At 44.6% G+C, this 21,926-nt stretch overlaps 1 protein-coding gene across 5 annotated transcripts; it reads left to right on the top strand.

The window, feature by feature from the left end:
* The first annotated feature begins 3,682 nt into the window (after positions 1–3,682).
* Positions 3,683–9,583, top strand: LOC125538964. 5 transcript variants are annotated; one of them, XM_048702292.1, is made up of 6 exons: positions 3,683–3,986; positions 5,486–5,621; positions 6,136–6,203; positions 6,359–8,155; positions 8,264–8,459; positions 8,547–9,583. In XM_048702292.1, the coding sequence occupies exons 2-6, from the start codon at positions 5,513–5,515 to the stop codon at positions 9,260–9,262; spliced, it is 2,886 nt and encodes a 961-aa protein (XP_048558249.1). In that variant the 5' UTR covers positions 3,683–3,986; positions 5,486–5,512; the 3' UTR covers positions 9,263–9,583. The 5 variants fall into 5 exon arrangements, with proteins under 5 accessions (XP_048558249.1, XP_048558247.1, XP_048558245.1 ...); XM_048702290.1 differs by having other exon boundaries at positions 3,684–3,982; positions 6,127–6,203; XM_048702288.1 differs by having other exon boundaries at positions 3,684–3,986; positions 6,127–6,203.
* Positions 9,584–21,926: the final 12,343 nt, after the last annotated feature.

The raw sequence follows: 21,926 nt of genomic DNA, 5'->3' as shown, positions 1-21,926 counted from the left end.
GTGTCTAGAGGGGGGGGATTAGACACTTAGTGCTAAAGTTGCAATTTTTAAGCTTTTTCGGTTTAAGTGAAGTTTAGGCACAATTTCAACACACACAATACATATCAAGCAAGCATGCAAAGAGTATATGAGCAGCGGAATGTAAAGCATGCAACTTGCAAGAATGTAAAGGGAAGGGTTTGGAAATTTCAAACGCAATTGGAGACACGGATGTTTTTCCCATGGTTCGGATAGGTGGTGCTATCCTACATCCACGTTGATGCAGACTTCAACCCACGAAGGGTAACGGTTGCGCGAGTCCACACAGGGCTCCACCCAAGGGCAACGGTTGCGCGAGTCCACACAGGGCTCCACCCACGAAGGGTCCACGAAGAAGCAACCACCCACAAAGGGTCCACGAAGAAGCAACCTTGTCTATCCCACCATGGCCATCGCCCACGAAGGACTTGCCTCACTAGCGGTAGATCTTCACGAAGTAGGCGATCTCCTTGCCCTTACAAACTCCTTGGTTCAACTCCACAATCTTGTCGGAGGCTCCCAAGTGACACCTAGCCAATCTAGGAGACACCACTCTCCAAGAAGTAACAAATGGTGTGTAGGTAATGAACTCCTTGCTCTTGTGCTTCAAATGATAGTCTCCCCAACACTCAACTCTCTCTCATAGGATTTGGATTTGGTGGAAAGAAGATTTGAGTGGAAAGCAACTTGGGAAGGCTAGAGATCAAGATTCATATGGTAGGAATGGAATGTCTTGATCTCAACACATGAGTAGGTGGTTTTCTCTCAGAACATATGAGTAGGAATGGTGTGTGTGTTCTGATGGCTCTCTCATCGAATGAGAAGGAGGTGGAGGGGTATATATAGCCTCCACACAAAATCCAACCGTTACACAGTTTTCCAATCTCGGTGGGACCGAATCAGAAAACTCGGTCTGACCGAAGTAGTAAACCTAGTGACCGTTAGGAATTTCGGTGGGACTGACATGCAACTCGGTAGGACCGATTCGGTTAGGGTTTGGGCATAACGTAATCTCGGTGAGACCGATTACACAAACTCGGTGAGACCGAATTTGGTAATTAGCTAACCAGAGAGTTGGTCAGGCAAACTCGGTGGGACCGATTTGCTCTTTCGGTGAGACCGAGTGGAACTCGGTGAGACCGAAAAGTTACAAAGGGGAAACACTGAATTTAGATTGCAATCTCGGTGGGACCGATTGCATATCTCGGTGGGACCGAGAATATTGCAATAGGTAACAGAGAGTTTGCAATCCCATCTCGGTGAGACCGAGATCCTTATCGGTAGAACCGAATTGCTAGGGTTTGGCAGTGGCTAATGACAAGTGAAACTCGGTGGCGCCGGATAGGAAGAATCGGTAGGACCGAGTTTGGCTTAGAGTTTAGGTCATATGTGGATATGGGAAAGTAGTTGAGGGTTTTGGAGCATATCATTAAGCACATGAAGCAAGAGGCTCATTAAGCAACACCTCATCCCTCCTTGATAGTATTGGCTTTTCCTATGGACTCAATGTGATCTTGGATCACTAAAATATAAAATGAAGAGTCTTGAGCTTTTGAGCTTTAGCCAATCCTTTGTCCTTAGCATCTAAGGAGTTCCCACAACCTTTAGTCCATGCCACTCCATTGTTGAACTTATCTGAAACATGCTAGATAGAAGTGTCAGTCCAACAAGAGATATGTTGTCATCAATTATCAAAACCACCTAGGGAGCACTTGTGCTTTCATCAGTATATTACTTGCCCGAGATTCGATCGTCGGTATCTCCATACCTAGTTCAACCTCATTACCGGCAAGTCTCTTTACTCGTTCAGTAATACATCATTCCACAACTAACTCATTAGTCACATTGCTTGCAAGGCTTATTATGATGTGCATTACGGAGAGGGCCCAGAGATACCTCTCTGATACTCAGAGTGACAAATTCTAATCTCGATCTATGCCAATCCAACAAACACATTTGGATATACCTGTAGAGCATCTTTATAATCACCCATTTACGTTGTGACATTTGATAGCACACAAGGTATTCCTCCGGTATTCGGGAGTTGCATAATCTCACAGTCAAAGAAATATGTATATGCCATGAAGAAAGCAATAGCAATAAAACTTAACGATCATTATGCTCAGCTAACGGATGGGTCTTCTCCATCACATCATTCTCTTGATGATGTGATCCCGTTCATCAAATGACAACACGTGTGTCTATGGTTAGGAAACTTAACCATCTTTGATTAACGAGCTAGTCTAGTAGAGGCTTACTAGGGACACTGTGTTTTGTCTAACACATGTATCAAGTTTCCGGTTAATACAATTCTAGCATTAATAATAAACATTTATCATGATATAATGAAATATAAATAACAACTTTATTATTGCCTCTATGGCATATTTCCTTCAACTGCCGCCTGACATGATTTGCTTGATTGTATTGCCCTCCACAAGCCTGATGTAGAAGCAGGCCCTGATCACGTTCAGTGGCGTTTGGAGCCGTCGGGCCAATTCTCCACCAAGCCCCTCTACCGGGCCATTGCCGTCTCCATCGCCCCCTTCCTCTTACAACGGTGTGGTCCATTCGCCTACCTCTGAAGATTAGGATCTTCATGTGGCAATGGATTCGCGGCCGGACCCCATCCGGTGTGGAGGTCCGAAAGCGCAATGGTCCTCGTAACGGTCTTTGTCCACTCTGTGGCGTCTCAGAAGACTCGAATCACATTTTCTTCTCCTGTGTGTCCGTCCAATTTATTTGGAGCTGCTTTAGAGGGGTGGTTGGCAGCCATTGGTGCCACACCAATTTCCCTGACCTGTTCGCAGAACTCCAGGCCTCCCCCTGCGTACTCGCCACATTAGGTGGTTGGAGGTTGGGTTCCTTGCCTGAACCCTCTGGACGATCCGCAATAGACTTGTGATTCAGCGCATTCTGCTTCGACGTGCTACTGACGCTCTCTTCAAACTATGTGGTTACTTGCAGTTTTGGCGGCCGCTTAGCTGCCCCAGGACCGTGATGCCATCTTTGACTTCATCACCGACCTTCGCTCGATGGCAGTCCGCTTATCGCCGCCGCTTTCTCCACCGCCCCCCGAGCCGGATTAGGAGCCGTGCCGTGCTCCTCCCCCCTCTTTGTGTTCTTCTTTTTTGAGCTTGTTGAGCTATGCCCTCAGTAGAACCTCAGTACTTGTTGTCACTCTTTTATGTTAGTCTCTCTGTGTGTGTTGCGTGAACATTTGTATCCTGTGCGGTTCTGACAGTTGACTTTATCTATAAAGCGGGGCGAAAATCTTTTTCAGTAAAAAGACAATAAGATTAGATGTCCAACTCTTTCATCACCGTCCGTGGACTCGTCTCGACCGATCATGGTCGGATACCGTGTCCATTTCGAAGGCAGTGTTGGAGATGCCCTTAATAATTCAAAAGGTTGAAACAACACCTTCCACAAACAGAAATGCAGGTAGTACAGCAGGCACGGCGAATAAATGCGCTCGTACTACATCTACGGCACGACGATTGCAACGTACCACCATGGTGGCCGGGGATACAAGAAACGATAATAAATTTCTACGCACGGCACATTCGGATCACGTCCCGGAATCCATGCCACGCTCCGTATGTTCCTTGTCATTCGCAGCCACTCCACTCCACTCCACGTCCACTCCACGATCCGCGTCCCTCCCTCGCCCATCATCACCGCCTTTTCTCCATTCCACGCGACGCACGCACGCACGCACGCAACCCACCCCACGTCCACGACACGAGCGGCGGGTAGGAGTAGGATATCCGAGAGACGCGAAAGCGAGAGGAGAGGAGCAAGAACACAACAAAGCAACAGTTCACGGGGCAGAAGGGTGGGAGCTGGGTGAATTCCGCCAACCTCCCGTCCCATTCGCCGCTCCCACTGCACACTGCGCAGCAGTGGCACCAGCTCGCTGTTCCGCCCCCCGCCGCCGGCCAATGCTCGCCGCCGCTCCCCCGTAGGTGCGCCCTCCCCGATCCCCGCCCTCCCTCCTCCCCCGCCCCCTTCCCCGGAACGCGCGACATGGGTGGGATTCTATCCTTTTCGCCGAGGATTTCTCGCCTTTCCGTTGGTGGCGCATTTTTTCTTGTTCCGTATCTGGTTTTTTTAGGTTCATCTTCCTCCGCGGCGGAATCCGGCCATGGGGCGCCGGATGCGCGGCGGCATTCGATTCAGGTCGCCGTGTTCTTCTCAGGCGAGGAGTTCGTTTGCGGCTTTATTAGGTTTCGTCAGGGAATTTCGGGCCCGGGCGTGCGCAGGAGGGAGGGAGGGAATGTGGAGATCCGAGCTCGATTTATGATCCCCGGGACCAGAAATTGGCCATCGATGCTGGCGTAAAGGCGCCCGCTTTTGCCCCCAGTTCCTCCCGTCCCTTTCCGCTCCCGCGCCCGAGAATTTATTGCTCCGACGCGCGCCTGTCTCTGCCAGATTCCCTGGCCACCGGAGCTGTTGCCGTTCGCTGGCTCCTCTCGATTCCCGGATTAAACCGGGGAACTCGGCCGCATTCCGCGTGGAAAGCTCCGAGTTCTTGGTGTTTCTCCTCCTCTCCCCTGCGGAGCAGACTGCAGGGTGCGGACGCTCCTCGGACAGCTCCCCTTTTTCTTTTGCTTTGTGCCTCAGGCTTCGTTCGTTTGGTCCTCAGTTTTCAACGTCTCGTTCATCCATCACATTTTGTAGTATTAGAAACATTTGAACTCAGCAGCTCGAGTTTTGAACTTCTCATCATACCATGAAGCGTACAAGCAAAGCCGATCTCCTTTCCAGTTTCCACCTTCTCTCTCTCTCATGTGAGCTGTGATTCCCGTGCCCGCTAAACCATCTCTCATCTGACGACGGCAAAAGCGCAGCCTTAAAAAGCCTCTCCCGCCGCCTGCAAAGATTCCTTTGGATGGTAATCATGGCCATGAGTTGCTAAACCCGATCCAATGCACTCTGCATCATGTTACCCCCTGTTCGCTGCTGCTAACATTTTCCACTTTTCCAACTTGCCCCCTCCTGTCGCCAGGCACAGTCGTTTATCGCTTCGTTCCACGCGCCATTTTGCCATCTTCTCTCGGTTTTGAACAAGAACAGGGCCATCGACTGTGCTCGTGTGGCCTACCAACGCCTGCGAAAAACCCAGCCTTAGCCATGTGTGTGTCCAAGTTTTCCTGTGAGGACGGCATCGCGCTACAGTAATACCACCAGGCCTCCTTTTAAGTCTTTATCTCTCATAGGTTCAAATTTTAAGGCTTCAAATGCTACTTAAGAGCCTCCCAAGACACTTCACTTCACTCTGTGCTATTGCTGCCCTGCTGGCTGTTTGTACCGGCGGTGGCTTATAAACGCTCTTGTTATTTAGTTAGCTTGATTGGCTGGCCTTGTGGATCTCAGGTACAATCATGTGGGCATGTGGCTGGTGATGTTTCATGTCCTCTGCGTCGTTTCGCTTAACTTCTTTGCCGTGACACTGTTTTTTCAGGAATCCTATATCTTCGCTGATGTTGTAATGCTTGGAGGAAGTATTTTTAGTGAGAACAAGGCGATGATCAACTTGTTCGACCTGAGTACGGGGATGGCCAACACCAAGGCACTCTCTGACAGAGCTCAGAGAGAAGGTACGTAAATTGCTCTTTATGTTTATTTTTGCAATGTTGTTGATCTGCAAGGTTTTTTTACTCGGTAATGCGTATTCAGTTGCCAGCTGCTTTCATTTTACTTGAGATAAATGCTGCTTTTCTACAATATATATGTGGTACTACTTGGTGGTGGGTGGGGTGTAGCATTTTGTACATTTCTGCCCTAGGCTCTAATATTTTGGACATTTGCTGGCACAAATGTTGCCAATCTCCTCTCTCGTGTGGGGGACTAGATGGTGTTGGCATTGTATGGGAAATGATTCCTTTCCACAATGTAGACATTTTCCCTTTGGATGATGACATGTTTGCTTGTCTTTTCCTTTGGATGTTTTTCGCTCCATGGATTTGAAATAGCAAAGAGCAACACGCTGGTCTAAATATTGAAGTTGACTGTGTTCCTTTTGTGTTAGCTTGTTTTGTCTGGCATGTAGGCTGTTTTTGTGTCATTGTCAAACTATTTATTTGGTTTAGCTTGACCTTTCAGATTCTCCAGTTCGTAGAGGCCGGACAGATATCAAGAGAACCGTTGATCCTGCTAAAGTTTGTATAGAGGATAAACTGGTGAGTGCCATGTCATGTTTCAGTTTGTCATAGGTGCACCGCCTAACTTATCCTGGTCAAAATTTCTTGTAAATATACGGCAGCAAAGAAACTACTATTTTTTTTGGCAAGTGAGAATTTTCTGTCTTCTTTGTTCTAATACAAACTCCCTACAGGAGACAAGCACTAGGAGTTCTTTAAGCAGCAAATCAGATGCATCACCCATGAAGAAGCTACTAGCAAATGAGATAGCCAAAGAAATGGAATCAAAGAGGAAACCGCCGAGTGTTGTTGCCAGGTTGATGGGGCTTGAAGATGATCTACCTGCTCAAGAACAGGCATTACATTCTCCCAAAAGAAATTTGAGGAGAAGTCATTCACATGATAATTATGCAGCAACAAAGAAGGCCCTGCAGCAGCAAGAGCTGCGCCTCTACAACAAAACAACACGGGGCAAACACACAGGCCCCAAGGAAACAGTAGAATTTAAGGATGTGTATGCAGTCTGTGAAGAACCTTTAAGAACACATCATCTTCAGGATCAAACTTCTTCAGGAGTGAGGTCTTCACAAAACAAGAGAGACGAAAGAATAGAAGTTGTTCGACAAAAATTCATACAAGCAAAACGCCTTGCCACAGATGAAAATTTCCTTCATTCAAAGGAGTTTCACGAAGCCCTGGAGGTTCTAAGTTCAAATAAGGATCTGTTTCTAAAGTTCCTTGAAGAACCAAGCTCTGTTTTCTCGAACCCGCTCTATGGACAACACACAATGCCTGCATCACCTCAGACAAAGCACATTACTGTCTTGAAACCATTTAAATCTCCTGAGAATAAAGGGGCAAGAGAAAGCAGAACACACGGAGTTGATGAAGAAAATGACTTTGTAATGGGAAAGTCTCACAAGAGATCTCATTCAGCAGAAGATGCCTTCTCAAAGCCAAACAGGATAGTGGTCCTAAAGCCAAGTCCTGGGAAATCTAACAGAGCACATGCCAGGCTAACTCCCAGATCATCTCCATTTGAACTGATTCAGCGGACAGCCTTTCTTGGTGATTTACAGGATGGTACATCCACCCTAGGATGTACAGAAGTATCGGGTGCTTCGGCTCAATACCTGCCAGAAGATCGACGGCGGCGGGATGAGTCTCTACTGTCTTCTGTATACTCAAATGGGTATAATGGAGATGAGAGCTCTTTAAGCAGGTCAGAAGGTGATAACATTGATGAAGATGGTGGTAGCCTAAGTGACTCGGAGGTAGTCAGTCCAGTGTCGCGGCATTCATGGGATTATATCAAAAGATATAGCAGTACTTACTCATCTTCAACTCATAGCAGGGCATCTCATTCACATTCAGCTGAGTCATCTGTGATCAAAGAAGCCAAAAGGCGACTTTCCGAGAGATGGACAACGGTAGCATGTGATGAGATCAGTCAAGAAGTAAAGTTGCCAAGGACCTCAAGAACTCTGGGTGACATGCTCTCCATCAAAGAAACTGAGAAAGAGGAAACTGTTGCTGTAATAAACTCTGCTTCAAGTAGCCGGTCGTGTGGCACAAAAAATGAGTTGGCCATGCAAACTAGTTCCGTATCTACATTAAGAGAGGATGAAACCGGGGAGAGCTCTCCAAGAAATTTAGCGAGATCAAAATCTCTCCCGGTGTCATCAGCAATGTTTGATAACATGGTGGTGTCTGCAAATTCTGAAGGCTGTGAAACACCGAAGGTGGATACAAGGCAAGGTAAAGGAAAATTATCATTCAAGGGGAAAGTATCAAGTTTTTTCTTCCCTAGAAGTAAAAGGCTGGCAGAGGAGAAAACTACCCTTCCTTCTGATAGCGGTGAGAAGGTTCAAGTCACTTTTCTTGACGACAAGCGATCAGAGACCAATAGTGACCTTCAATTTGATGAGCAAATAGCATTTTGCAAGGACAAAGCTGACAATTCCACCATACAAACAAATTGTTCTTTAAATGTACGCATTAATCTCAAATTATTTCGTTTATGCCTTACTATTTGCTTGTTGTCTATGGCTTTTGATGCAAAAGATTATTGTTGTGCTTACTAACTTGTTGACATGTAGCAGGAGGATGTTGGTTCCATGGAAGCACCTGTGTCTTCTGACTGCCCTAGTGGATATACTGATGAACCCGTATCAAACGGTGGCCTAAAATGCATGCATGATCAGCCTAGTCCTACTTCAGTTCTGGATGCATCATTTGAAGCTAGCAACACTAATGAACCTGAATCATCAAGTAGTACCAGTGCCTGCAATGAGAGTAAGTTTGTCCTTTTTTTTCTAATTGTTGAGCCTGTCGTCTCCCTGTTGGTATACATACTAAGTATTTGTTCTTATTACGTTACAGGAGTTGCCTTACGATCTCGTGCAATTGAGTCTGTTCCCCGCTCGTTATCATGCGAGGACACATACTCACATTCGCCATCACACATGCATCATCTGAATTCCTCAAATGCAGAGGATAATGAATCAGAATGTTATGCCCTTGTACAGAAGATACTATCATCTGCTGGATTAGACAACCTACAAGTGAGTATGGTTTTCACAGGTTGGCATTCAGCTGATTGCCCTCTTGATCCCGCACTGTGTGACAAGTTCTTGGACCGCAAGGAGGAGGCCGCTAAATCGAGGGAGCGTAGGTCAAACCAAAAGCTTCTCTTCGATTGTGTAAACATGGCATTGGTTGAGACTGGCCAGGACGCCTTGCTAAGAACCTACCCATGGGGTAAAGCATGCTTCGGAGCACGGAGCGAGGCATTGTCTCAAGATTTAGGGCAAGAAGTATGGAGCCATGTGAGGGATTGGCTGTACAGGGCGGAGAGGCTCGCGGCCAATGAGTGTGGTGATGCTGCAATGATGCTGGAAAGAATCGTGCATCAAGAGGTGGAAGGAGGAGGCTGGGTGAAATCAACAAGGTCGGAAGCGGATGAGATGACGAAACAGATTGCAGATGGCCTGTTGGTGGAGCTAGTCGGAGAAGCTGTGGCGGATCTCGCAGTTTGTTTTCCACAGCAAGATCTCGCAATGCCAATGCCAATGCCAATGCCAATGCCAAATCTGTAGGAAGCAACTGCTCTGTGTGTGATGCTGTTATCATAGGAGAAGTGGTCTTAAATTTGTTGTGCTGAGAGAAACCTTCAGCATCTTCATACTACTAGCTTGTAACCCAAGTCCACGTAGTTGCTTCTGCATATACCTGTAGCGCACCACAGATTGTACTACAACTCTTTTGGTCAAACCATGTCAACTGTGCAGCTCTGCACAAGCCATCTGGAGCAACTAGTTTTTCCTTTTAACTGTCACAATAGCATATTGTACTGTTACCAGCTCCAGCAGCATGTGGTTTCAGTATACTCTTTAACTCTCTGTTACAAAGAAAGGAAATTTTTTTGCAAGACCCATGCATGTGTGTTTGACTTAAGAAAGCACTGCTCCCTACGTATAATATATTAGCAGGTCAGGGCTTGCAATATAATACTCCTAGATGCATGTGTCAGTTAGCACCCTGTTGTGTTGTCTTGAGCGCTTTGTCAATCTGTACGGATTACGAGCAGGATTAATTAATGAAGCAACTTAACCTAGGATGAATCATTTTGGTGCGCAAGATGACAGCACGAGCCAAGACAAGGCCACGCACGACTAATGAGTCTTTTTGTCGGCCCTGCACATTCTTCACGCCTGCGATTTTCTACTCTGGATAGGATAGGATACTTTTGTTATATCAAGGTGTTAGGTGTAGCAGTATTTGTTTAAGCAAAGCGCCGGGGCAGATGTTTCTCTTGACTTTGTAGTGTAACCTGGTGCATGGTTTGGCGTCTATGTGTTTGACTGTAAGGTGCTGGGGCACTAATGTGGAACCAACTGTTCACCAGCTTTAGCTTGGCACGCACTCCTGGTAATGTTTTCAGAGGGCTGGTAGATCCTTGGGTTGTTTTTTCACATATGAACTCTGCATCTGCTTATCCTCTCTTGTGAGACTGTTTATTCATGCTGACCCAGCTCACGCCACCAAAAATCAAATCCACGCAGTGGCTGTGATCGGATGTGGTTTCGTGGATCTTCAGACCGCGATGCTCGCGGTGCATCCCTTGCGGTAAAAAAGCCGCAAGAATATTTGGGCTGGAGGGGCCGCGCGGTAGGCCTCCCGCGAGCGACATCTTCGTCCTGGCCTTGGCAGCTGCCATAACGACGCCAGCACAAAACAGTGCAAAACTGGCCCGCCCTCCGTTGATACCCTTTTGCCTGTGCTGGGCCTCTGGTGCCATCAGCAACCAACTGGCCACACGGACGCTGGCACGACCATTGTTCACTGTTGCACAAGGACCACCGTTCATTATTGCACAAGGACCACTGTTGCGGCGTCGCGAAAGCCAGTTGTTTGTTTCAGAGAGAGACGTCCATGCATGAGGAAGCACGCTCGTGCCGGTCATACGTGGCCATGGATGCTTGATGCTTCAGTCTGTTTTCACAGCTCATACCGGCACATCAACCACAGATGCTGTTCTCTTGGTTGCATATATCTTTTCATTTTTGTGCCAACTACGGCAGACGCAGCACGACATCTTTTTCAAGATACAGGATGCCTTACTCGAATCCAAGGGATTTTTTTAGCCATGCAAAGCCCGGGGATTTAAAATTCTAGTCAAGCGAATTTGGCCCCCAGAGTCTGTAAAAAGGTTGCAACCCAAGTCCACGTACGAGTAGTTGCTTCTGCATATACTCCTGTAGTGGTGCACTGCAGATTGTACTACAACTCTTGTGTCAAACCATGTCAAATGTGCAGCTATGTAGGAGTACAAGTCATGTGGAGCAACTAGTTTTTCCTTTTTATTAATTATTATTAATAAAAAATTCGGTTTTTACTTTCACAGTGTAGGATATTGGAATAAGGCCTAACGGATGGTCTAAAACATTAAGACCATGGACTCGTACCTACTCACAGAGTTCATGACTCATCTCATCGCACAACAAAAACTCACCCTTGAGGCAGATCAGAGGGGGGCCATCACCGGTGATACTTGTAACACAAGGGAGTTGATGACGTCAGAGAAGATAAATACCTGCTTCCTCCATGGAGATGGCAACAAGCTCCGAGCCACAGGGTTTGGCGACGTCCTTGATGCTAGGTAATGGTGACATCCTTCCTTGCTGGATTTGGATTCGTAGAGGAAGAAACTCCGACGGGCAGATTGGGAGAGGAAGAAGCTCAGGCGGGAAGAAATGGGGGTTTTGCACGCGAACAGGGATGGGTCGATGCAGGGCAAACGTATTTAAAGAGACTAAATGCGCCTATCAATCTGGCGAGGGAATAACCAGGTAGGTTGGAGGATCTGACGAGCGTGACACGCCAAACAACCAGACCACCTTAGTAAGAGCATCTCCAATAGACGGTTCATATGTAAAAATAACTAACTTTTGAAGCTTCGAGAGCAAAAAAACGCTGCTTCAAGAGACGGTTCATATGTAAAAAAACTTGGACCACCGCCTCCCGAATATATAAAATTGAAAACTTCGTGATGCAAATTTACATCACGAGATGCAACTGATGTAAAACCGCGACCACCCGCCAAACGCCTAACCGCCACTTCATTCACCTTCCGCCTCGCGATCACCCCCCCCCTCGGCCTTCCATCGCCGCCATGGCTGAAGCGGACGACCCGCCGCCTTCTCCGCCGCCGCTACAGCCGGTGGGCTGACCCACATCGCCGCCGCCGCTGCCGCCGCGGCGAGCTCGCCCTCCACCGTCGCGTCCATGCCGCCGCCCCCCCCCCCCCCCCCCCCCCCCCCCCCCCCCCGGGTTCACACCGCCCCGGTCGGTCGCCACCGCGCTAGCGGTTCCTAAGAAGGCGACGAAGGCATGAAAACGGCCGGCGAATCGCGACCGGAACCTGGCCGAAACTGCGGCGCGGTGATGTCTACTACACAACCTTCTTATTGTAGACTCATGTTGGCCCCCCAAGCGCAGAATTTTGTAGGACAATAGCAATTTTCCTTCAAGTGGATGACTTAAGGTTTATCAATCCGTGGGAGGCGTAGGATGAAGGTGGTCTCTCAAACAACCCTGCAACCAAATAACAAAGAGTCTCATGTGTCCCCAACACACCCAATACAATGGTAAATTATATAGGTGCACTAGTTTGGCGAAGAGATGATGATACAAGTGTAATATGGATGGTAGATATAGGTTTTTGTAATCTGAAAATATAAAAACAGCAAGGTAACTAGTAACGAAAGTGAGCAAAAATGGTATTGCAATGCTTGAAAACAAGGCCTAGGGTTCATACTTTCACTAGTGAAAGTTCTCTCAACAATGATAATATAATTATATCATATGGCAATCCCTCAACATGCAACAAAGAATCACTCTAAAGTTTCTATCGAAGAACGTAGGACGAAAACGTGCATCAACCCCTATGCACAGATTACCCCAATGTCACCTCGGGAATCCGCGAGTTGAGTGACAAAACATACATTAAGTGAATCAATAGAACATCCCATTGTCACCACAAATATCCCATCGCAAGACATACATCAAGCATTCTCAAATCCAATACTCAATCCAACATAATGAAACCTCAAAGAGCAAGACTCAATTCATCACAAGAAGGTAGAGGGGGAAGAACACCATAAGATCCAACTATAGTAACAAAACTCGCGGTACATCAAGATCGTGCCAAATCAAGAACACGGGAGAGAGAGAGAGATCAAACACATAGCTACTGGTACATACCCTCAGCCCCGAGGGTGAACTACTCCCTCCTCGTCATGGAGAGCGTCGGGATGATGAAGATGGCCACCAGTGATGGTTTCCCCCTCCGGCAGGGTGCCAGAACGGGCTCCCGATTGGTTTTTCATGGCTACAGAGGCTTGCGGCGGCGGAACTCCCAATATAGATTTGTTTCTGGGGGTTTCTATATTTATAAGAATTTTTGGCGTCGAGAACAGGCCAGGAGGGTCCACGAAGCGACAACAAGACAGGGGGCGCGCCCTAGGGGGGCGCCCTCCACCCTTATGGATGCCTCGTGGTTCTTCTGGCCCAACTCTTTTGCTTCAGGTGCTTCTTCCGGTCCATAAAAAAACAACGTAAATTTTCAGCTCATTTGGACTCCGTTTGATATTCCTTTTCTGCGAAACTCAAAAACGAGGAAAAAACAAAAACTGACACTGGGCTCTAGGTTAATAGGTTAGTCCCAAAAATAATATAAAATAGCATATAAATGCATATAAAACATCCAAGATGGATAATATAATAGCGTGGAACAATAAAAAAATATCGATACGTACGTTGGAGACGTATCAAGCATCCCCAAGCTTAATTCTTGCTCGTCCTCGAGTAGGTAAATGATAAAGACGGAATTTTTGATGTGGAATGCTACTTAACATATTTATCAATGTAATCTTCTCTATTGTGGCAAGAATATTCGGACCATAAAATTCAAAACAAAAGTTTAATATTGACATAAAAACAGCAGTACTTCAAGCATACTAATAAAGTAATCATGTCTTCTCAAAATAACATGGCCAAAGAAAGTTATCCCTACAAAATCATATAGTCTGGATATGCTCCATATTCATCACACAAAATATTTAAATCATGCACAACCCCGATGACAAGCCAAGCAATTGTTTCATACTTTTGATGTTCTCAAACTTTTTCGACTTTCACGCAATACATGAGCGTGAGCCATGGACATAACACTATAGGTGGAATAGAATATGGTGGTTGTAGAGAAGACAAAAAGGAGGAGATAGTCTCACATCAACTAGGCGTATGATACGTCCATTTTGCATCATGTTTACCTACTGTTATTTATAATATTTTTATGCATAATAAGACTTTTTGGAGTAAATCTAATGCCTTTTCTCTCATAATATGCAAGGTTCGCACAAAGAGGGAGAATTCCGGCAACTGGAAATCTGGACCTGAAAAAGTTACGTCGGGCTACCTATTCTGCACAACTCCAAATAAGCTGAAACTTTGTGAGGAATTTTTATGGAATAAATAAGAAATACTAGAGCAAATAACTACCGGAGGGGGTCCACCTGGTGTGCACAAGACACCAGGGCGCGCCATGGCCCCCGGATGTGCCCTAGTGGGTTGTGCTCAGCCCAGCCCACCTCTGTTGCCCATCTTCTGGTATATAAGTCATTTTTACCAAGAAAAATAGAGGGAGGACTTTCGGGACGAAGCGCCGCCGTCTCAAGGCGGAACTTGGGCAGGAGCACTTTTGCCCTCCGGCGGAGCGATTCTGCCGGGGGAACTTCCCTCCCGGAGGGGGAAATCATCGTCGTCGTCATCACCAACAACTCTCCCATCTTGGGGAGGGAAATATCCATCAACATCTTCAACAACACCATCTCTTCTCAAACCCTATTTCATCCCTTGTGTTCAATCATTGTACCAGAACTATAGATTGGTACTTGTGGGTGACTAGTAGTGTTGATTAAATCTTGTATTTGATTACTATATGGTTTATTTGGTGGAAGATTATATGTTTAGATCCAATATGCTATTTAACACCCCTCTGATCTTGAGCATGATTATCATTTGTGAGTAGTTACTTTTGTTTCTTGAGGTCACGGGAGAAATCTTGTTGCAAGTAATCATGTGAATTTTATATGTGTTCGATATTTTGATGGTATGTATGTTGTGATTCCCTTAGTGGTGTCATATGAATGTCGACTACATGACACTTCACCATATTTGGGCCTAAGGGAATGCATTGTGCAGTAGTTATTAGATGATGGGTTGCGAGAGTGACAGAAGCTTAAACCCTAGTATATGCGCTATTCCGTAAGGGGCCGTTTGGATCCAAAAGTTTAATGTTGTGGTTAGAATTTATTCTTAATACTTTTCTCGTAGTTACGGATACTTGCGAGGGGGTTAATCATAAGTAGGAGGTTTGTTCAAGTAAGAAAAACACCTAAGCACCGATCCACCAACATACCAAATTATCAAAGTAGCGAACACAAATCAAACCAACATGATGTAAGTGACTAGATGAAATTCCCGTGTACCCTCAAAAACGCTTTGCTTATCATAAGAGGCCATTTTGGCACATGTTGATACGTCCATTTTGCATCATGTTTACCTACTGTTATTTATAATGTTTTTATGCACAATAATGCTTTTTGGAGTAATTCTAATGCCTTTTCTCTTATAATATGCAAGGTTCACAAAAAGAGGGAGAATTCCAGCAGTTGAAAATCTGGACCTGAAAAAGCTATGTCCGGCTACCTGATGACCCAAAAGTATAGGGGATCTATCGTAGTCCTTCCGATAAGTAAGAGTGTCGAACCCAACGAGGAGCAGAAGGAAATGATAAGCGGTTTTTAGCAAGGTATTCTCTACAAGTACTGAAATAAGTGGTAACAGATAGTTTTGTGATAAGATAATTTGTAACGAGCAACAAGTAACAAAAGTAAATAAAGTGCAGCAAGGTGGCCCAATCCTTTTTGTAGCAAAGGACAAGCCTGGACAAACTCTTATATAAGGAAAAGCACTCCCGAGGAGACATGGGAATATCGTCAAGCTAGTTTTCATCACGTTCATATCATTCGCGTTCGGTACTTTGATAATTTGACATGTGGGTGGATCGGTGCTTGGGTGCTGTTCTTACTTGAACAAGCATCCCACTTATGATTAACCTCTATTGCAAGCATCCGCAACTACAACAAAAGTATTAAGGTAAACCTAACCATAGCATGAAACATATGGATCCAAATCAGCCCCTTACGAAGCAACGCATAAACTAGGGTTTAAGCTTCTGTCACTCTAGCAACCCATCATCTACTTATTACTTCCCAATGCCTTCCTCTAGGCCCAAATAATGGTGAAGTGTTATGTAGTCGACGTTCACATAACACCACTAGAGGCTAGACAACATACATCTCATCAAAATATCGAACGAATACCAAATTCACATGACTACTAATAGCAAGACTTCTCCCTTGTCCTCAGGAACAAACGTAACTACTCACAAAGCATATTCATGTTCATAATCAGAGGGGTAATAATATGCATAAAGGATCTGAACATATGATCTTCCACCAATTAAACCAACTAGCATCAACTACAAGGAGTAATTAACACTACTAGCAACCTACTAGCACCAATCCCGGACTTGGAGACAAGAATTGGATACAAGAGATGAACTAGGGTTTTGAGATGAGATGGTGCTAATGAAGATGTTGATGGAGATTGCCCTCTCCTGATGAGAGGAGCATTGGTGATGACGATGGCAATGATTTCCCCCTCCGGGAGGGAAGTTTCCCTGGCAGAACAGCTCTGTCGGAGCCCTAGATTGGTTCCGCCAAGGTTCCGCCTCGTGGCGGCGGAGTTTCATCCTGAAAGGTTGCTTCTGGTTTTTTTCTCGACGAAAGACTTCATATAGCAGAAGATGGTCATCGGAGAGCCACCAGGGGCCCACGAGGTAGGGACGCGCCCTGGGGGGGGGGGCACCCCCCACCCTCGTGGACAGGGTGTGGGCCCCCTGGTCTTCATCTTTGGCGAGGATTTTTCATTATTTATTATAAGGTATTCCATGGAGTTTCAGGACTTTTGGAGTTGTGCAGAATAGGTCTCTAATATTTGCTCCTTTCCAGCCCAGAATTCCAGCTGCCGGCATTCTCCCTCCTTATGTAAACCTTATAAAATAAGAGAGAATATCCATAAGTATTGTGACATAATGTGAAATAGCATCCCATAATGCAATAAATATCGATATAAAAGCATGATGCAAAATGGACGTATCAACTCCCCCAAGCTTAGACCTCGCTTGTCCTCAAGCGGAAGCTGATAACAATAAATATGTCCCCATGTTTAGAGGTAGAGGCGTCGATAAAAATAAAATATAGACATGGAGGCATCATGATTATCCTCATAACATCAACATATATAGATATTGTCATATGATTACTTATGTTCAAGTGATGATCTATTCACAATGCAAAAGTATGAATCAGAAACCTTATTGAGAACCAACAAACTATAACCTCAGTCATTGAAGCAATTGCAATTTATCATAACATCAGAAAGAGTCTATGTCAGAGCTAAAAAGCAAGTCCACATACTCAACTATCATCTAGTCCTTCATAATTGCTAACACTCACGCAATACTTGTGGTTACCGAGTTTTAATCGGACACAGAGAAAGATAGGGGCTTATAGTTTCGCCCCACAACCTTTTACCTCGAGGGTAACGTCAACAATATTAACTCATGCCCCCTACATCCAATTATATATATATATATATATATATATATATATATCAGGTTCTTTCCAACATGTTGGGCTTGCCGAAGGATAAAATGAAAAAGGAAAGGTGAAGATCACCATGACACTTGCATAAGGTATAAGATAATAATAAAAGATAGGCCCTTCGCAGAGGGAAGCAGAGGTTGTCATGCGCTTTTATGGCTGGATGCACAAAATCTTAATGCGAAAGAACGTCACTTTATATTGCCCCTTGTGATATGAACCTTTATTATGCAGTCCGTTGCTTTTATTACTTCCACATCACAAGATCGTATAAAGCTTATTTCTCACACACTAATCATACATATTTAGAGCAATTTTTGTTGCTTTGCACCGATGACAACTTACTTGAAGGATCTTACTCAATCCATAGGTAGATATGATGGACTCTCATGGCAAAACTGGTTTAAGGGTATTTGGAAGCACAAGTAGTATCTCTACTTGGTGCTGAGAATTTGGCTAGCATGAGGGGGAAAGGCAAGCTCAACATGTTGGATGATCCATGACAACATACTTTATCTCAGATATAAGAAAACATAACCCATTACATTGTCTTCCTTGTCCAACATCAACTCTTTAGCATGTCATATTTTGATGAGTGCTCCCAACCATAAAAGATGTCAATAATAGTATATTTATATGTGAAACCTCTCTTTCCTTATTACTTCCTATTAATTGCAACGATGACCAAAGCTATGTTTGCCAACTCCCAACAACTTTTAATCGTCACACTCTTTCTATGTGAAGTCATTACTATCAATAAGATCAATACGAACTTTTGTTTCTTCTTATTCTTTTTCTCTTTTCTTTTATTCACCCAAGATCATAGCAAGAAAATCAACCCCTTGACTCAACACTAATCTTTATTATATAGCTCACAGACTCGATTACATAGAGAGATCATAAGGCAAAACTCAAAACTAGATCATGCCATAAACTTTATTCTACTAGATCAAAATACTACTAATAGGATCGAACTAAGGAAAACGGTAAAGATAGGAGTTGTGATTGTGATACGATACCGGGGCACCTCCCCCAAGCTTGGCAGTTGCCAAGGGGAGTGCCCATACCCATGTTATTATATCTCCTTCGTTCGTGAAGATGGAGGTGATGTTGATGATGCGGGCTTGTCATCCATCTTCCAAGGCATAGGTTCACCATCATAGAAGGATGATCGAGTCTCCGGAATCCTCGAATCTGCAGCCAAACTCATTCTTTTGAATCTATATTCATACTCACAGTTTTGGTTTTGCAGGTCATAGATTTGGGCTTGGAGGTGCTCAATCTTCTCATGTAGCTTGAAGATGGCCTCCTCGGTGTTCTTGGCATCCGGCTTGTAGTTGTTAGTGAACTCCGCGAGCATCGTGTGGCTAGCGTTGATTCCACGCTCCACCATCCCCTGGCACTTGAAAACTTGTTGCTCCATTGCTTCAAGCCTCGTCTCCACGCTTCCGGTTCCCTTTAGTCCCTCAGCATCGCGAATGTGTAGCAACCCATCACGCATCTCAATGGTTTCAGGGTGTCGCAGCACCTCCGCGAGGTAAGGGTTGATGACCTTCTCGAAGAACTTGTCCTTGGAAGCACTTGGGGATGTCATGATAATCTAGATCTGTCAGAAAAACAGCTCAGAAAAAGAATAGAGAATATTTGCGTGATACGGGAGTCAAAACCTTCGGGAGAATATATAGTGAATTTTTACCGACCAAAATACGTATCGTGCAAGAAAACGAAGTCCGGAAGGCACACGAGGTGCTCACGAGGTAGGGGGGCGTGCCCAGGGGGTAGGGCGCGCCCTCCACCCTCGTGGGGCCCTCGTGTCCTTCCCGGACTGCTACTTAATTTTCTATTTTTCTAAATATTCCAAAACGGAGAAATATTGCCTTAAAAACTATTTTGGAATCGGTTTACTTACTGTACCACATACCTATTCCTTTTCGGAGTCTGAAACGTTCTAGAAAGTGTCCCTTATGTATTCCTCCGGGGTTACGGTTTCAATAATATTGGTTTCAACATTTATGGGATTACCTGAGATATAATGTTTGATTTTTTGACCGTTTACCACCTTCGGATTTGTGCCTTCGAAGTTGTTGATTTTTATGGCACCGGAACGATAGACCTCCTTGATAACATAGGGGCCTTCCCATTTAGAGAGAAGTTTCCCTGCAAAAAAATCTTAAATGAGAGTTGTATAGAAATACATAATCACCTACATTAAACTCACGCTTTTGTATCCTTTTGTCATGCCATCTTTTAACCTTTTCTTTAAACAACTTGGCATTTTGATAAGCTTGGGTTCTCCATTCATCAAGTGAGCTAATATCAAATAACCTCTTTTCACCGGCAAGTTTGAAATCATAGTTGAGCTCTTTAATAGCCCAATATGCCTTATGTTCTAGTTCGAGAGGTAAGTGACATGCTTTTCCATATACCATTTTATACGGAGACATACCCATAGGATTTTTATATGCAATTCTATAGGCCCATAATGCATCATCAAGTTTCTTGGACCAATTCTTTCTAGATCTATTGACAGTCTTTTGCAAAATTAATTTGAGTTCTCTATTACTCAATTCTACTTGACCACTAGGCTGTGGGTGATATGGAGATGCAATTTTATGATTGATGTCATATTTAGCAAGCATTTTACGGAAAGCACCATGAATAAAATGTGAACCACCATCAATCATTAAATATCTAGGGACTCCAAACCTCGGAAAAATAACTTCTTTAAGCATTTTAATAGAAGTGTTATGATCAGCACTACTAGTTGGAATAGCTTCTACCCACTTAGTAACATAATCAACAGCAACTAAAATATGTGTATATCCATTAGAGGCAGGAAAAGGTCCCATATAATCAAAGCCCCAAACATCAAACGGTTCAATAACAAGTGAATAATTCATAGGCATTTCTTGACGTCTACTAATATTACCAATTCTTTGACATTCATCACAAGATAGGACAAACTTACGGGCATCCTTGAAGAGAGTAGGCCAATAAAAACCGGATTGCAATACCTTATGTGCAGTTCTATCTCCCGCATGGTCTCCTCCATAAGTTTCGGAGTGGCACTTGCGTAGGATCTGTTCCTGTTCATGCTCAGGTACACAATGTCTAATAAAACCATCTACTCCTTCTTTATAAAGATGTGGGTCATCCCAAAAGTAATGTCTCAAATCATTGAAGAACCTTTTCTTTTGTTCGTATGTGAAGCTAGGTGGTATGAATTTAGCAACAATGTAATTAGTATAATCAACACACTACAAGAAATATGTCAACTTGTGACCACCACTATTGGTCACTGAATGGTCACAGTTTTCCATTTGTGACCAAAAACATAAGGTCAAAAGCTGGCCGTCGTAAACTGAGATTAGCGACCTTTCTTCTGGAATGGTCGTAGACGTTTATGACCAAAAAAAGGTCGTAGATTTAATGACCAATTATTTTGGTCACTAGCAATCCGACCTCACCACATCAGATCCACCGTGGCAAGCTGACGTGGCAGAATTACGACCAAATGAAAAGGTCGTAAAATAGAATCAGCCCGGTCCATTTCAGCCGTCTACATGGGCCAAGCCCAATAATTCAGCCCATTTAATTTTTTTCTCTTTATTTTGCTTATCTGCATGGGCCTGGCCCAATAATTTGGCCTTTTATTTTCTGGGAATGGAGCCTTTTTCTGATAATTTTTTTATAGTCCACTATTGTTTTGGGCCACAACCTTTTTAGTCTAGTTTGAATTTGGGCCTTGGCCTTTTTATTTTCTGTTATGCAGCCTTTCATAATTTTTTTCTTACAGTCATTTCTTTTTTTAGGCCCAAGCCTTTTTAGTCTAATTCTTGTTTGGGCCTCAGCCTTTTTAGAGCTCAGGTTCTTATTTTGCATAACTATAAACAGAAATGACCAGGTGCACAAGTGATCCACAAGCCCAGGTTCAAACAGCAAGGCCCAGGTGCACAAGTGATCCACATAACTTTCACAGAAAATAAACACAGGTTCACAAGATCATAACTTCACAGGTTCACATAACTTCACAGGTTCATAAGATCACATAACTTCACAGGTTCACAGGCAGCAATGCAAAAAAATGCTCAAAGATAAACTGCACAAGAGGTTCACAGCCATCAAACTAGGCAGCAATGCAACTACCTGCTCAAACTGCACAGCCATCAAACTGCCTTAGCTCCAAAGAGAGCCATCAAGTGGGCTAACTTCTCTTCCTGCTCTTGAGACTTCTTGCGCAGCAGCTCAAGTTCCTTGTCGCGTGTAGCTTCAGATTCTTCCGCCTTCATCTTGATTGCCGCCAATTCTTCTTGCATCACTTCAGCGTGAAGCTCATACCTCTCCAGCTTTTGCTCAAGGTCACGAACATGAGCAGCCACTTCAGCAGTTGCTTTGCCGGAGTTCCTAGATGACTGGAGCCCAACATTCCTGAGGAATGTGCTTTGCTTGACTTCGGTCTTGAGCACTT

Source organism: Triticum urartu, chromosome 2, assembly GCF_003073215.2.
Source record: "Triticum urartu cultivar G1812 chromosome 2, Tu2.1, whole genome shotgun sequence".
NCBI classification, from domain to species: Eukaryota; Viridiplantae; Streptophyta; class Magnoliopsida; order Poales; family Poaceae; genus Triticum; species Triticum urartu.
The sequence above is the reverse complement of the archived record's forward strand: the minus strand, read 5'-3'. Positions and strand labels throughout refer to the sequence as shown.

Excerpts from the sequence above, each read along its gene's own strand:
- LOC125538964 (XM_048702290.1), top strand. The coding sequence starts at position 5,513 with ATGCTTGGAGGAAGTATTTTTAGTGAGAACAAGGCGATGATCAACTTG. Across the intron at positions 5,622-6,126 it reads TGACAGAGCTCAGAGAGAAG|ATTCTCCAGTTCGTAGAGGC; the intron begins GTACGTAAATTG and ends TTGACCTTTCAG. Across the intron at positions 6,204-6,358 it reads TTTGTATAGAGGATAAACTG|GAGACAAGCACTAGGAGTTC; the intron begins GTGAGTGCCATG and ends AACTCCCTACAG.